Source organism: Oryctolagus cuniculus, chromosome 16 (assembly GCF_964237555.1).
Source record: "Oryctolagus cuniculus chromosome 16, mOryCun1.1, whole genome shotgun sequence".
NCBI classification, from domain to species: domain Eukaryota; kingdom Metazoa; phylum Chordata; class Mammalia; order Lagomorpha; family Leporidae; genus Oryctolagus; species Oryctolagus cuniculus.
The window spans coordinates 68,993,711-69,009,188 of NC_091447.1; the positions used below are offsets into that span (position 1 = coordinate 68,993,711).

At 44.0% G+C, this 15,478-nt stretch overlaps 1 protein-coding gene across 1 annotated transcript; it reads left to right on the top strand.

The window, feature by feature from the left end:
* The first annotated feature begins 1,346 nt into the window (after window positions 1–1,346).
* LOC100351210 (olfactory receptor 7D4-like) lies at window positions 1,347–2,405 on the top strand. The gene has a single exon (XM_008250873.4). The coding sequence runs from the start codon at window positions 1,347–1,349 to the stop codon at window positions 2,283–2,285; it is 939 nt and encodes a 312-aa protein (XP_008249095.2). The 3' UTR covers window positions 2,286–2,405.
* Window positions 2,406–15,478: the final 13,073 nt, after the last annotated feature.

Consider the following 15,478-nt stretch of genomic DNA (forward strand, 5'->3'; position numbering starts at 1 on the left):
CCTTAAGCTTTCTCAGTTAATATTCCTAAGGCATTTGAGAACTCCATTCCTCAGGTGGATCATCAATCTTAAAAGGAATAATTATCCCAGAGGAGTCAAAGGCAGCAATATCCCTTGGTATTCATGTTCCAATAAAACAGAACCCATATCTCTTACTTTCCTATTCTTTTCCCCAAAATATTATTTTCAATATTCATTTTTGTTTGAGGTGTTTATACTTATTTATGGGTTATATTATAATTTGATACACATGTGCTGTAATGTTCAAATCAGGGTAGCATTTCCATCTCCCCAAATATTATTGATTTTGTGTTGTGAACTTTCAAACTGTTTTCCTCTAGTTGTTTTTGAAATGTACAAAAACTTCTTGTAGACTACAGTTAACCAGTGTGCAACAGAACATTAGAACTAATTCTTTTTATCTGCATTTTGATATTCATTACCCAACCTTTCTCTATGCCTTCTCCCCATCCCCTCCCTATTGTTAGTTTCAAACCAGTACCTCACATTTAGTAGGCACTCAAATAGTTAAGGATAAATAAAAGGTGATGAAGCACAGACAGTCATTTAGATAACTTCAAATCTTTAAAGACTATTAGGGCAAACAGAAATGATCTTCAGAGGGAGGAGGTAAGACCATGTAAGTTATAAAGAAGCAAATTTCATCTCAAAGAAGAAAACTTTCTCTTACAAAGGATGTGTATAAAACGGAAGATCTTAAACCTCTGAGTTTAAAACTTCCTCCTCTGTCAGAGACTTAATAGTCAAACAGAAAAGGAAGTCTTGGGGGTTGGGGTTTGGCATAGCTACTAAGCTGCTGCTTGGGACACCAACATCCCTTATTGGAGTGCCTGGTTCAAGCCCCAGCCCCTCCACCTCTGATCTGACTTTCTGTTAATGTGCCTCTTTGGAGGCAGCAGAGGTCAAGTGGTTGAGTCACTGGAACAGCTTTGGGAGGCCTAGATTGGGATCTGGGCTCTTGCTTTCAGCCTGGCCCATCCCTGGCTGTTGTGGCCATTTGGAGAGTGAACCAGTAAAATTGACATCTCTGCCACCAAGACTCCAACCGGCACTCTGATTATGGGATGCTGGGGTTGCAGGATGTGGCACAACCTACTGCACAACACTAGCCCTGGAACTTTCCATTTAAAGACAAGATATTCCAGGTAGGAGTGGTAGAGACAGGAAAGGGAGGGGTAGCATGGAGAGATCTTGGTCAGCAAAGGAAAACTACTCTTGGACAAAACACAAAGCTTCATGAGTGAGTTGGAAATGTATGGCATATTCCCACTTTTTTGCTGTTAAACGTTGTCCTTGCTTCTTTTTAGGAATTTTCCAGAAAGTATATGCAACCAGGGAACCAAACAGCTATTACAGAGTTCATCCTCCTGGGACTTTCAGGAGATAGGCACCTGCAGCCCCTCCTGTTTGGGCTGTTCCTGTACATGTATGTGGTCTGTGTTACAGGGAACCTGCTCATTGTCCTGGCCATCAGCTCCGATGCCCACCTCCACACTCCCATGTACTTCTTCCTCTCCAACTTGTCCTTTGTTGATATCTGTTTCACCTCTACCACGGTGCCCAAGATGTTAGTGAACACCCAGATGCAGAGCAAAGCCATCACGTATGCAGGCTGCCTTACCCAGATGTATTTTTTCATGATTTTCTCTTCCCTGGATAGTATGCTGCTGACGGTGATGGCCTATGACCGGTTTGTGGCCATCTGTCACCCGCTGCACTACATGGTTATCATGAACCCGCGTTTCTGTGGCCTCTTGCTGCTGCTTTCTTGGTTCATCTGCCTCGCCCATTCTTCGCTGCAGAGTTTGATGGTACTGAGGGTATCCTTCTGCAAGGAAACAGAAATCCCCCACTTCTTCTGTGAACTTGCTCAGATTCTCAGGCTCGCCTGCTCCAACACCTTTGCCAACAACATTGTGCTGCATTGTATAACTGGCCTGTTAGGTGTTATTCCCCTGACTGGGATCCTTTTTTCTTATTCTAGAATTATCTCCACCATAATGGGCATTTCATCTGATAGAGGGAAGTACAAGGCCTTTTCCACCTGTGGTTCTCACCTCTCAGTGGTCTTCTTGTTCTATGGTGCAGGACTTGGGGTCTATCTCACTTCTGGAACAGTGCATCCCTCCAGAAAGGGCTCAATAGCCTCTGTGATGTACACTGTGGTCAGCCCCATGCTGAACCCCTTCATCTACAGCTTGAGGAACAAGGACATGAAGGGGGCTCTGAGGAAGCTTCTTCAGCACAGGGCTTATTCTCAGTGAGATAACAGGTCAGACAGCAGAGATCTGGAGTACTGCTAACTGGTTTGTGTCTGGACCAGTTACATTCCTATGTAATCTGAAGACACAGAAAAAATAAATATTACTCATGATATACCAGATGAAAATATTCTGGATCTGGAGACAAACCTGAAGCAGCACATCAAGTGGCTGACCAGCTACTGTGGAAAATGAATGATGGCCATCCAATAACTAGACTTCTCAAGAAAATGTCTTCCTCAAGTATCAGTGCAGGAGAGAGCAAATTAGAGAGTCCTACAAGGGAGGAAAGAAGAACAACAGCAAATGTTTACTCATGACTGCCTCATCTTTATTCCTCAATTTATGTTTGCTTTAGCACCACCGTGCCTGTTGGCCCATGTCCTCCCATGGTCTCAGTCGGGAAACTCATTATCTGAACTGTCTCATACTGACCTACTTCTCTTCCCAAACACTTTTACTTATTGAATCTTTTCTTTGGTGGCTAACTTTGACCTAGATAGACCAAAAACCTTAATGAGAAACTTCCTTAGGAAACTCATTGGGTCTACTCTAAAGGAAAGAAAATTCTGTTCTTTGCGGATCCACAGAATTCTTAGATCTGAAATAAAAGCCTAAAGCGAGGCCGGCGCCGTGGCTCAATAGGCTAATCCTCCACCTTGCGGCGCCGGCACACCGGGTTCTAGTCCCGGTCAGGGCGTCGGATTCTGTCCCGGTTGCCCGTCTTCCAGGCCAGCTCTCTGCTATGGCCAGGGAGTGCAGTGGAGGATGGCCCAGGTGCTTGGGCCCTGCACCCCATGGGAGACCAGGAAAAGCACCTGGATCCTGGCTCCTGCCATCGGATCAGCGCGGTGCGCCGGCTGCAGCGGCGGCCATTGGAGGGTGAACCAACGGCAAAGGAAGACCTTTCTCTCTGTCTCTCTCTCTCACTGTCCACTCTGCCTGTCAAAAATAAAAAAAATAAAAAAATAAAAAAAAAAAAGCCTAAAGCGATCTGCTTGCTATCACTCTTGCCTGGCCTGCATGTACCCAAGCCTTTGATTAGCTCCTTCTCACAATTGGGGCTTCAAATCCCAATCATCAGCTCTTCAGAGAAGCCTGACCCCCACCCACCTTCACAGTTCAGTTCCCATAGTTCCCATATTTTAATGAGCAATAAAGCATAGTTGCTGAGAAGCTTGAGGGTTCGATTCTTTTTGATCCTTTACTAATGGTGCCCTCTTGGGCAAGTTACTTTTCTGTGCTGCTGTCTCCTAGAGCATCATTGATCATTACGGCAATTGATCATAACTGATCATTTTGGCAGGGAATAAATCAACAGATGGAAGATATTTCTAATTCTGGTTTATAAATACATATACACATACATAAATATTTAAAAAGAGAGAGAGCAAGCAAGTTTGTATGGAGGTGGCCTTGGGTCCTGAGTAGAAGAAACTCCAAAGCACATTTATGCAATAAATGGGTGAACATTTTTAGTGATCTCAAAACTCCATAGGATAGGAACCTTGATATCTGCCTACTTTGCAGAAGAACCTAAATACTGGCTACACTGTTCTATGCTCGGTGTGCCAGGCCCTTACCCTGGGCAGTTTACATGTGTGGTATCAGTTAATCCTCACAATCACTGGACAAGGCAGGTATCACTTTTGTCTGCATTTTGCAATAATGGGAAACAGCAGCACAGAATGAGTCACTGTATTACCTGAAAAATGACCTCTGCTGGACCTCTGTCTTTCCTACCAATTCTGCCTCCTAGTGGATGGCTTTGGGGAAAGGATATGTATCTTTCCTCCTGCTGGGCTCCTTTCTCCTTGGAATCCTGTATTCATCAGGTCTGAGGGGGGAGGTACCTCCCAGCAGACTTGTAGTCTGAAAGACTAAGGAATATGCTTGTCCAAGGTTGGCCAACACTCCATGGCCTTGACTCAGTGATAAGAAGAAGCCCCCTAACCCCTTGTCCCATCTACAAATACAACCCCCAGCAGGACCACTGCCAAATGTCACCATAAATCCTATTCTACCTCTGAGGACAGCCCGAGAAGACAAATATACAGGATGGCAAAAGCCATCCTTCTCCAATGCTGGGTCATACTTTTCCACTGGAAAGAGAAGACCTGTACCAGTGAACCGGGCAGGCTCTCAAGTAGAACCTGGATGGACAATGTTTTCACTTGCCCCTTGAGACCTCAACATGCTAAACCACCAAGTCAGTGACTAGAGCTTGCAGGATTTAACCCTGTCCAGTAATGAAGAGGGACCAAGAGAATTAGCTAGATTTATGGGGGGCTTTTGAGGTCCTTCAAACAAGAGGAACTCCACAAAGAATTTTAACCTCACAAAATAGGAGCTTTGGTCCCTTGGGGTGATTCTGTGATTGGTCTTTCAGATCTCTACCCAGTTTTTTTTCTACACATGCACATTTTCCCCCCCAATCTCTTAACACACCTATGTGACTATTTCCGCTGAAAGTACATGGCTGCAGTTCCACATCCCCCACTAGAGGGCGATATAAAATGCTGTGAGCTTCTCTAGGGAGTTTATGTTGGTGGTGTGTGATAAAGGATTGGAGAGAACAGGAAAAGAAAACTAGTGGCTGGAAGCAGGTTTTGATTCTTCCTAGGAAGACACGATTTGCTATACATTCCCACTCAAAGGTAGATCATTGGTTGTCTGGGGAAGGAAGAGAGAATACAATGACACATGAGGACAACTTCTGGGTTTCCACTACCAGGACTGTTGTGATGTTTTTCTGATGTACACACAGGGCAAAGCTTTTCAAATTGTCTTCTGTAAATATGTGTGGTTTTTTGGGACCGGCATTGTGGTGTGGCAGGTAAAAGCCACCGCTGTGTTGCCAGCATCCCATTGGGTACCGGTTCAAACCTTGGCTGCTCCACTTCCAATTCAACTCCCTGTCAGTGCACCTGGGAAAGTAGCAGAGGATGCCCCAAGTACTTGGGCCTCTACACCCATTTGGGTGACTGGAAGAAGCTCCTGGCTCCTGGCTTCAGTCTGGTCCAATCTCAGCCTTTGTGGCCATGTGGGGAGTGAACCAGCAGATGGAAGATCTGTCTCTCCCTCTTTCTGTAACTTTGCCTTTAAATACAAATAAATCCTTAGAAAAATAAATATGTGTGATTTCCTATGTTAATGACATCTCAATAAAGTTGTTCCCTCACTTGGACTCTTAGCTTGGATGCTGGCTTTGTAGAAGACTGCAAAATACTGATAGCCACTATATCTTCCCTTCCTGTACCCATGCTGCTCCCACTCTGGTGTGACTTGTAATTGCACTAGCCGGTGAGGTAGAGGAAGATTGGACACAACAATTGGACACAAACATGGGCTTGAAAATTGCTTCCTTGTGTAGCAGGGCATGTGCTCTGCTAGAACCTTCTAATAATAGAGGAACAGGCCCTGACCAGACTGGTGGAGGATGAGCTACTGTGGCAAGTTAATCCACTGAGGAGGACCCAAGGATGGGACATTGATCTTCAGGCAGAGGCCACATAGAAGAAGTGATGCAAGCTAAGCGTAGAAGGCTTATTGGGGGTCTTCAAGAACAGAATCAAATAAGCATCCCAATCCTGAAAGGTCATATAGCTGAAGGGGTAAGATGGGATAGATTGCATAACACACACATGTCAATGTGTGTTTGGACACACATTGAGTGGACAGCAAGCAACTTCCCACCACCCCAATGTGTCAACCACTTGCAGAGCACAACTCAAATTGTCAACCAACAAATCTTCAATTCAAATAAGTAATGTTTGGTTTAAATCAGTTTGGGAGGTTTATTATATGGCAAAAGCAAATGGAAACAGGCCCCCTCCTTCCATTCCCCAATAGGGTACTGGTACCTTGCTAAACAACAAATCTCATAAACTAATAATGGAATTCCTTTTATTTCCAACCGCAACTGGTATACTAATACATTGACATGTGTGTGTTATGCAATCTATCCCATCTTACCCCTTCAGCTATATGACCTTTCAGGATTGGGATGCTTATTTGATTCTGTTCTTGAAGACCCCCAATAAGCCTTCTACGCTTAGCTTGCATCACTTCTTCTATGTGGCCTCTGCCTGAAGTTCAATGTCCCATCCTTGGGTCCTCCTCAGTGGATTAACTTGCCACAGTAGCTTTCTTTGTTTCTCTAATTCCAGACTTCCACTACTTGAAAGACAGTATCATGCTTTAATAATCTTTCTTTTCAAACTTAAATGCAAAATACTTCAGTGATATTCACTGCGTTTATATACTAGGTTTTCTAGAGGAGAAAAATTCCTCAGCAGATTAGAGGTTACCCCAATGTTACAGAAGGAACAGTCCCCGCAGAACTGCAAAAACACAGTGAGACAGAAGACTGCATTAGGGGCCAGCATTGTGGTGCAGTGCATTAAGTTATGACATGTGATGCTGGCATCACATATCTGAATGCCAGTTTGAGTCCCAAGTGCTCCACTTCCAATCCGGCTCCCTGCTAATGCACCTGGGAAGGTAGTGGAGGATGGCCCAAGTACTCGGGTCCCTGCCAACCGTGTGGGAGACCCAGATGGAGCTCCTGGCTCATGACCTCAACCTTTCCCAGGCCTGGCTGTTGTGGCTATTTGGAAAGTGAACCAATGGACAGAAGATCTATCACTCAACCTTTCAAATAAATAAATAAACCAAAGGATGAGCAGGGGAAGAAAAGGGAAGGAGGAAGAGGAGGAAGAGTTAGATTCAGAGAGAATGTTTAGTGAGGGACTCTGTCCTTGAACTGGCAGGAAAGTGCTGTGAGATCCAACAGCCTGGGCCACTTAAGTATGATGGGAATTCACTATTTTCTTTTGCCTTGGTAACCCGTGTGATAGAGGATGAAGAGGGAGCAGGGTGTGCTGGAATCCCCAGGTTCCTAACTAAAGAAATGGCCTCGCATCACTCAGTGCTGTGAGAAAGTGGTCTCTTCTTCTTAGGTGTCACCTCAGAGCACACATCCTTCCTCCGCAGACCGAGGCAAGGCCAGGAAGTGATTGTATGACCTCACTAATGAGCCCAGAACGCCTGACCAAGGACTTTCACTGAGGGATGAGCAGCTGCCCCCAGCCACACACCAGAAGACTTAGAGGGAGGACAGCAAGCACAGAGGAAGGGTGCAGGGGTTTCAGGAAGTCAGATAGAAGACTTGAAGCTCTGTGACTCCACGGTCCTTGACCATGCACTCGAGTCCAGCTGATCCACCAGTCAATGCAAGCAAGAAGGGAGTCAAGAGGAGGCCAGCTGTCAGAGTGAGTTCCCAATACTGGTTCCAGTTTCCAGCAGGTAGGTTGACTCTTTTACACTTGAGTCATCTTCTCTGCATGAAGCAAAAGGCTACTTCTGGTAAGAGATGAAGCCTACCATCTTCTTGGGTGAGAGAAGAGAAGCAATCATTAAAAAAATCATCACAGGGCAGGTGTTTGGCACAGTGGCTAGGACACTGCTTAGAACACCCACATCTCATCTCGGGGCTCCTGGTTCAAGTCCTGGCTCGTATATTTCCATCCAGTGTTTCACTGATGTGTATCACGGGAGGCAGCAGATGACAGGTTCAACTACAGGGGGCCCCATCACCCACATGGGAAACGCAGAGTGAATTCTGGGCTCCTGGCTTTAGTTCAGCTCTGTACGCATCTGGGGACTGAACCAGTGGATGACCTTTCTCTGTTTCAAATAAAAATTTTTTTTTTTAAATTTTTGACAGGCAGAGTGGACAGTGAGAGAGAGACAGAGAGAAAGGTCTTCCTTTGCCATTGGTTCACCTTCCAATGGGCGCCACGGCCGGCACACTGCAGCCAGCGCACCGTGCTGATCTGATGGCAGGGGCCAGGTTCTTCTCTTGGTCTACCATGGGGTGCAGGGCCCAAGCACTTGGGCCATCCTCCACTGAACTCCCTGGCCACAGCAGAGAGCTGGCCTGGAAGAGGAGCAACCGGGACAGAATCCGGTGCCCCGACCGGGACTAGAACCCGGTGTGCCGGCGCCGCAAGGTGGAGGATTAGCCTAGTGAGCCGTGGCGCCGGTGCAAATTTTCTTAAAGATTTATTTTATTTATTTGAAAGTCAGAGTTACAGAGAGAGGTAGAGACAGAGAGACAGGTCTTCCATCTGTTGGTTTACTTCCCGGATAGTGGCAACAGCTGGAGCTGGGCCTATCTGAAGCCAGGAGCCAGGAGCTTCTTCCAGGTCTCCCATGTGGGTGCAGGGGCCCAAGGACTTGGGCCATCTGCTTTCCTAGGCCACAGCAGAGAGCTGGATTGGAAGTGGAACAGCCGGGTCTCAAACCAGAGCCCATAGGGGATGCCGGCACTGCAGGCGGTGGCTTTACCTGCTACACCACAGTGCCAGCCCCAATAAAATTTAATATTTTAAAATTATCACAGGGGCCAGTAATGTGGTATAGCATCTTTTTTTAAATTTAATTAATTAATTAATTTTAAAGGCAGAGTTACAGAGAGAATGGGAGAAACATATGGAAAGACAGAAAGTTTGTGTACAAGAGACCTTCCATCTGCTGGTTCACTCCCCAAGTGGCCACAATGGCCAGGCCTGGACCAGGCTGAAGCCAGGAGCCTAAGAACTCCATCTGGGTCTCCCATGTGGGTGGTAGGGACCCAATGACTTGGGCCATCATCTGCTGCTTTTCCAGATACATTAGCAAGGAGCTGGGTCGGAAGTGGAGCACCTGAGACTTGAACCAGTGCTCATATGGGATGCCGGCATTGCAGGTGGCACCTTAACCTACTGTACCTTAATGCTGGCCCCAAATCATTTCTAGATTATTTGACATCTAAATCAATGTAACAGTGTGTAGACAGTTGTTATACTGCATTATTTAGAGAATGACAAGGGGGGAAAGAAGTCTGCATATGCAGTACAGAAACAACCATCACAGGCCTAACTATAGTTTTGATCTGTAGTTGGCTCAATCTGTGAATAGAGAGGTAACTATAAATATAGTGAGAGACAGGCTCTCACAGAGCAAACTGAAATTGCTGTATCATAGCAGAAACAAACAGCTGGGTAATTCAAGTAATTGGGTTTCTGCCCTTTATCTGGGAAGACCTGGATTGAGTTTTTGGCTCCTAGCTTCAGTCTGGCTCAGTTCTGCCCATTGAGAGCATTTGAAGAGTGAATAATCAAATAGGAGCTGTATTGCAAATAATAATAATACAAAATACACGTTATGGGTACTGTGCATTCTAAGAAGAAACAGACAATACTGAGTTTATAGAGTTAGTTCATTACCAGTATATGAGAATCTAATGTGACACAAGTGGAATTTTAATGTAGTTTATAAAAGTCACTTAAAAGATGAAGACAGGGGCTGTGGGTCAGCAGGTTAAAGCCCTGGCCTGAAGCGCCGGCATCCCATATGGGAGCCAGTTTAAGTCCCAGCTTCTCCTCTTCTGATCCAGCTCTCTGCTATGGCCTGAGAAAGCAGTAGATGGCCCCAGACCTTGGGCCCCTGCACCCACATAGGAAACCTGGAAGAAGCTTCTGGCCAGCACAGCTCCGGCGTTGTAGCCATCTGGGGAGTGAACCAGTGGATGGAAGACCTCTCTTTCCGTCTCTACCTCTCTCTGTAACTCTTTCAAATAAATAAAATAAATCTTGAAAAGAAAAAAAAAAAAGATGATGGCAGGGCCAGGGTTGTGGTATAGCAGGTAAAACTGCCACCTGTAATGTTAACATCCATATGGACACCAGTTCGAGTTCCAGCTGCTGCACTTCTGATCCACCTATCTGCTAAAAGCCTGGGAAAAACCTCAGAGAATGGCACAAGTGTTTGAATTCCTATATCTATGTGGGAGACCCAGAAGAAGCTCCTCACTTTGCTAAGGCCCAGCCCTGGTTGTTGCAGACATAGGAGTGAACCAGCAGATGTCTGTCTCTCCCTCTTTCTGTAGCTCTTTCAAATACATACATATTTTATTTTTAAAAAGTGAAGACAAGATATGTTATCCGCTTTGTTGAAGCCTCCAAATATGAGTTCAATATATATGACTACCAAACTAGCAATAACAACTAGATCTTCCTAAGAAACACACAAACACTCGTTTTCATGGTATTGAATACATTAGGGGTCTCTGTTCCATGAAACACCTGTCAAAGCTCAGACAAATATTTGAGGATCCTCCAAGGATTTTTAATAAAGGAGAAAGGACAATACTCAGATCCTTTTTTCAAGTAAATGGCTAGAATGTGAAACCCAAGGCCGGCATGGGCCCATTTGCCTTGTTGCTCATTCTACCACAAACCCCTAACCCAGTTCCCAGAATGCAAATACTAAGTGGTGTGTGATACGTACATGTGTCAACTCAAGTGAGGAACAACACTTGACAGTGTCTACTATAAGCAAGACGTGTGAAATCGAGCAGAGAACCAAGGAAACTCAAAAATAGAAATGTGGGACTGGGAGATGCAGATGACTGTCAGAGAGGAAGTGGGAGGCCCTCAAAGCAATGAAGCAAGAGCAGAAGAAATCTAAGGAATAAGACTGGCCCCAGCGTCAGCATCCGCCTACTGCTCCTCTGAGCCCCTGATCTGGAAACTCGTTAGGAAGCTGGGCTTGGGTTGTACTGAAGCCGTTGCTGCTGGGTTTGTGTGTGGGTGAGAAAGACATCCACCACCCACAGGGGCCAGGGTCTACACAGGCACGTGATCCCAGTCAGTTCCCATGATCATTCTCCACCTCTCCTGGAGCTCAGATGTCAATGGGATTGGGTTCTGCTCAACATGATTCTAGGCAGATGTAAGTGTGTATATCAAAACAATGCAGCAAAATGAAACAGTGGAAGAAAATCTTACTGCCTTTGACATAGGCAAATATTTCTTATATGGGGCAGAGAAAAGAGTCATCGATATAGATTAAATGGCATTAAAAGAATACATTTTGTCATAAGATACCACCAATCCTATGGAATTGTGGCCATGTAAGACCTACCTGCCAACACCAACAGTTGATGATGGACATTTGACAGCATCTCTTTAGAGAATTTGTTTCCTTAGGGTTCTTGGATGCCTGGTGGGACATGGAAGAATGAGTAGTGAAAGATATGGGGGGTAGAGGTAACTGCCTCAGTTTTAAGGACATTAGATTAGCATTTTCCCTTAAGAAAACACAAGAATATCCACTATTTCTGCTATTTATCATTAATAAATATCATCAATAATACTTAAATAATTAATAATTATCAATAATACTAGAGGTTTTATTCTATGTAATTAAATAAGCAAAAACAATGATGAGGCAAAATGGGTAAGCAGGTAAACTATCTCCGGTTGGCGTTTTGGTGCAGCAGGTTAAGCCACCATTTGCAACACCAGCAACACATAGGAGCTCTGGTTTGAGTTCTGGCTGCTCTGCTTCCAATTCAGCTCCCTGCTAGTATGCCTGGGAAAGTAGTGGAAGATGGCCTGAATTCTTGTGCCCCTGCTAACAATGTGTGAGACCCAGATGGAGTTCCAGAGTCCTGGCCTCAGCCTGATCCAGTTCTGGTCATTGCAGGCATTTGGAGAGTAAATCAAAGGATGGAAGATCTCTCTCTGTCTTGCCCTCTGTGTAATTTTGCCTTCCAAATAAATAAGTAAATTGCCAAAAAATAAAAAAAAAGTAAAGCGATTTCAATTTATCAAGTAACATATCTAGAAAACTCCAAAAAACAATGAGAAAAACAACACAAAAAATTAAAAAATCAGTGAAGTAGCAGGTTGTAAAATTATACAAAATCAGTATTTTCATATATGCAAACTGAACAGAAGACACTTATGAAAAAAGATTAACTACCTGTGGGGAAACTTTTAACAAGAAGTATACAAACATTGCTATAAGGAACATTTTAAAATATTTCTGAAAAACATAAAGGTAGCCTTGAAGAGACAACACCTACTCTTGGATGATAACATAAAGATATTAGTTCTTCCCAAGTTAACTTGTAAAATCAGGGCAATTCCACTAAAAATGCTAACAAGTTAACTTGGGAGTTGGACAGTAGCAAAATGCACTGGGAAAAAAAAAAAAACAAGAATATGCAGGAAAACAATGAAAAAGAAAAACCATCAGGGGGATGTAGACTTTGAGATATTAAAATCTATTATAAATCTACCACAAGTCTCTGTAATTTAAATACTATGCACAATACATAAATGCAGCAATAAATTATAGTATCAAATCCAAAATTAGACCAGAACACGTGTAATCTCAGTATATAACAAAGATGAGAGGCACCTGACTCACTGCTTGAGATGCCCACATCCCATTTTGGAGTGACTGTTTCAAGTCTTGCCTCTGCCTATTTATCCAGCTTCCTGCTGGGAGGCAGCAGATGATGGCCCAAGCACTTCTATTCCTGCCTCTCATGTAGGAAACCCAGATAGGAGTTCCAGGTTCCTGGCTTTGGCCTGACCCAGACCCAGCTTTTATGGGCATCCAGGAAGTGAACCACACATGGAGGATCTGTCTCTCCCTGCCATTCTTTGAATAAATAAAACCTTTAAAAATGAGATAGCTAAATTTAGGTAAAAGATCTTTAGTACATGGCACTCAGGACAACTGCGTATTGTAGGAACGCAGCTGGATAGGACTGCAATCATCTTTGACATAACTGTCATCTTGTCCATCTAAGTGACCCCAGAGGTCATTCTGAACTGTAAGCATTAAACAACCACTGAGGCAGGTGTTGTGACTCAGCAGGTAAGCTGCAACTTGGGACACCTGCATCCCTTGTTGGAATGCCAAGTTAAGCCTCTGTTTCCAATCCAGCTTCCTAATGTGTCTGGGAAGCAATGGATGATGGCTCCAGTCCTTGGGATCTTGCCCTCAATGTGGGAGACCCAGATGTAGTTCCTGGCTCCCAACTTTGGTCCGGCCAAGGCAAGTCCTAGCTGTTATGGCCATTTGGGGAGTGAACCAGCAGATGCAAGTTCTGTCACTCTGCCTTTAAAATAAACAAACATATATTTAAAAAAAAAAAAGAAAAAAAGATACCTTGCCACTATTCAGCTCATATCTGATCCCTGGGCCCTTGAGAAAGTCCAGGCCCATCCTGATTGGCCACCTTTGTCCAGCCTCATGGTGTAGAGATCTTTGTCTTGTGGCTGCCAAAGGCCACTTTTCTGACCAATAAGTCTCCTCAATAAAGTATACCTCATATAATTCTGGGTTTGAATGCTTTTCCTTCAGTCTCTTGGCTACTTCTGCCTTCAGTAGCTGATCCTTATAAACCAGGTATTCCTGAAATACCTGTCAACATCAGTGTCAATATCAATATAGAAGAAACTAAAACATAGTCCTACTTCACACACAACACACAAAATCATCTCCAGGTAGAGTGCACAGATGTGTCTTCTAAAACAAGACTGTTGAAAGCAAATGTGAAATATCTTATTGCCTTTGAGGTAGGCAAACATTTTTTAACACAGGAACAGAAAAAAGCTGTCCATAAAATTTAGATGACATTAAAATTAAGAATTAAGACAGAGTGAAGCAAGCCATAGGATGACATAAAGATACAAGCAAAACATAAACCTATCCAAAGTGCTCACATCTGGAATATATAGATCAACAAGGCAGGCAGCTTTATCAATGGTCTAGCTCCATAAAATAGCTTGTTGGACAAGAAATTTGTACAACTACTATAGGAAACCAGTGGCATCTACTAAATATATATATATATATATAAATTTTTTTTTTTTGGACAGGCAGATTTAGACAGTGAGAGAGAGAGACAGAGAGAAAGGTGTTCCTTCCATTGGTTCACCCCCGAAATGGCTGCTACAGCCGGCATGTTGCGCTCATCTAAAGCCAGGAGCCAGGTGCTTCTCCTGGTCTCCCATGCAGGTACAGGGCCCAAGCACTTGGGCCATCCTCCACTGCCTTCCCAGGCCACAGCAGAGAGCTGGACTGGAAGAGGAGCAACCGGGACAGAATCCAGCTCCCCAACTGGGACTAGAACCCGGGGTGCTGGTGCCACAGGTGGAGGACTAGCCAAGTGAGCCACGGCGCTGGCCATCTACTAAATATTAATTCACCAAATTCTGTCCAGAAATACACTCACATACTACCAGAAATAATAAAGCCTGGTCATTGCAGCATTATTTGCAATAACCTCAAGCTAATATGAATGTGGAATTTTCAAACAAAATAAAATGTACTACTCAGTTAGATATTCAAAATAATAGTAATTGATTTCAAAAAAATACTATGCAAACTGACACAAAAAGTATATACTGTATGGTTCCATTTGTACAGGGTTCAAACACAAAATACTATTGGTAAGAGTCAGAATATTGTTTACCTACAGAGAACAGGGAAGAGTTTATAATTGGGGAGGCAAGAAGGGGCATCCACAGTGCTGGTGATGTTCTTTGTTGACCTATGATTGCATGGGTGTTCACGTGATAAAATGAGCTATATACTTTTAAATTCAACATTTTATATGCTACATTTCAATAAAGGCTATATTTTTTTTTTTTTTAGAAAATCTATTTTATTTATCTGAAAGGCAGAGTTAGAGAGAGAGGGAGACAGAGTGAGCAATCTTCCACTAGCCTTCACTCCCCAGATGGCCACAATGGCAGGAGCCGGGCCAGAGCAAAGTCAGCAGACCAAACTCTGACAAGGTTTCTCTCCCACATGGTTGGCAGTCCAAGCACTTGGGTCATCTTCAACTGCTTTCCTAGGTGCATTAATATGGAGTTGGAACAGAAGTGGAGCAAGACAGGACTCATACCGGTGTTTGAAGGGGACACATGCATCATAGGTGGCAGCTTAACCCGCTGTGTCACAAGACCAGTCCTTCAATAAAACCTATTTTAAAACATACACATTACATACTTAAGACATAACTTTGATATTTTAATGATAAGCTGAACAGGCAGGCCCCACATCTCCTCACACTCCTGGAACCAATGCTCCAGAGAAATGCACAAAACTGACGCCTTGAAGCACAGGAAAAATGGAACCTACTGTACATCAACAGTAGAAAGTTAATAAATGAACTGTGGGATCACAGGATCACAGTCTGGAAGTGAAGATCAAACTGCAGGCGCATTCATCACCGTGACTCACTCTCAAGACACACCTACTACTACTGACAACCTGGCCACATCTCACCAGACTCCCACAATGGCCCCCAACTGCTTTGTGCATAACTGGTACCCTTTTAGTTT

Coding starts and splice junctions, on each gene's coding strand:
- LOC100351210 (XM_008250873.4), top strand. CDS start 1,347: ATGCAACCAGGGAACCAAACAGCTATTACAGAGTTCATCCTCCTGGGA.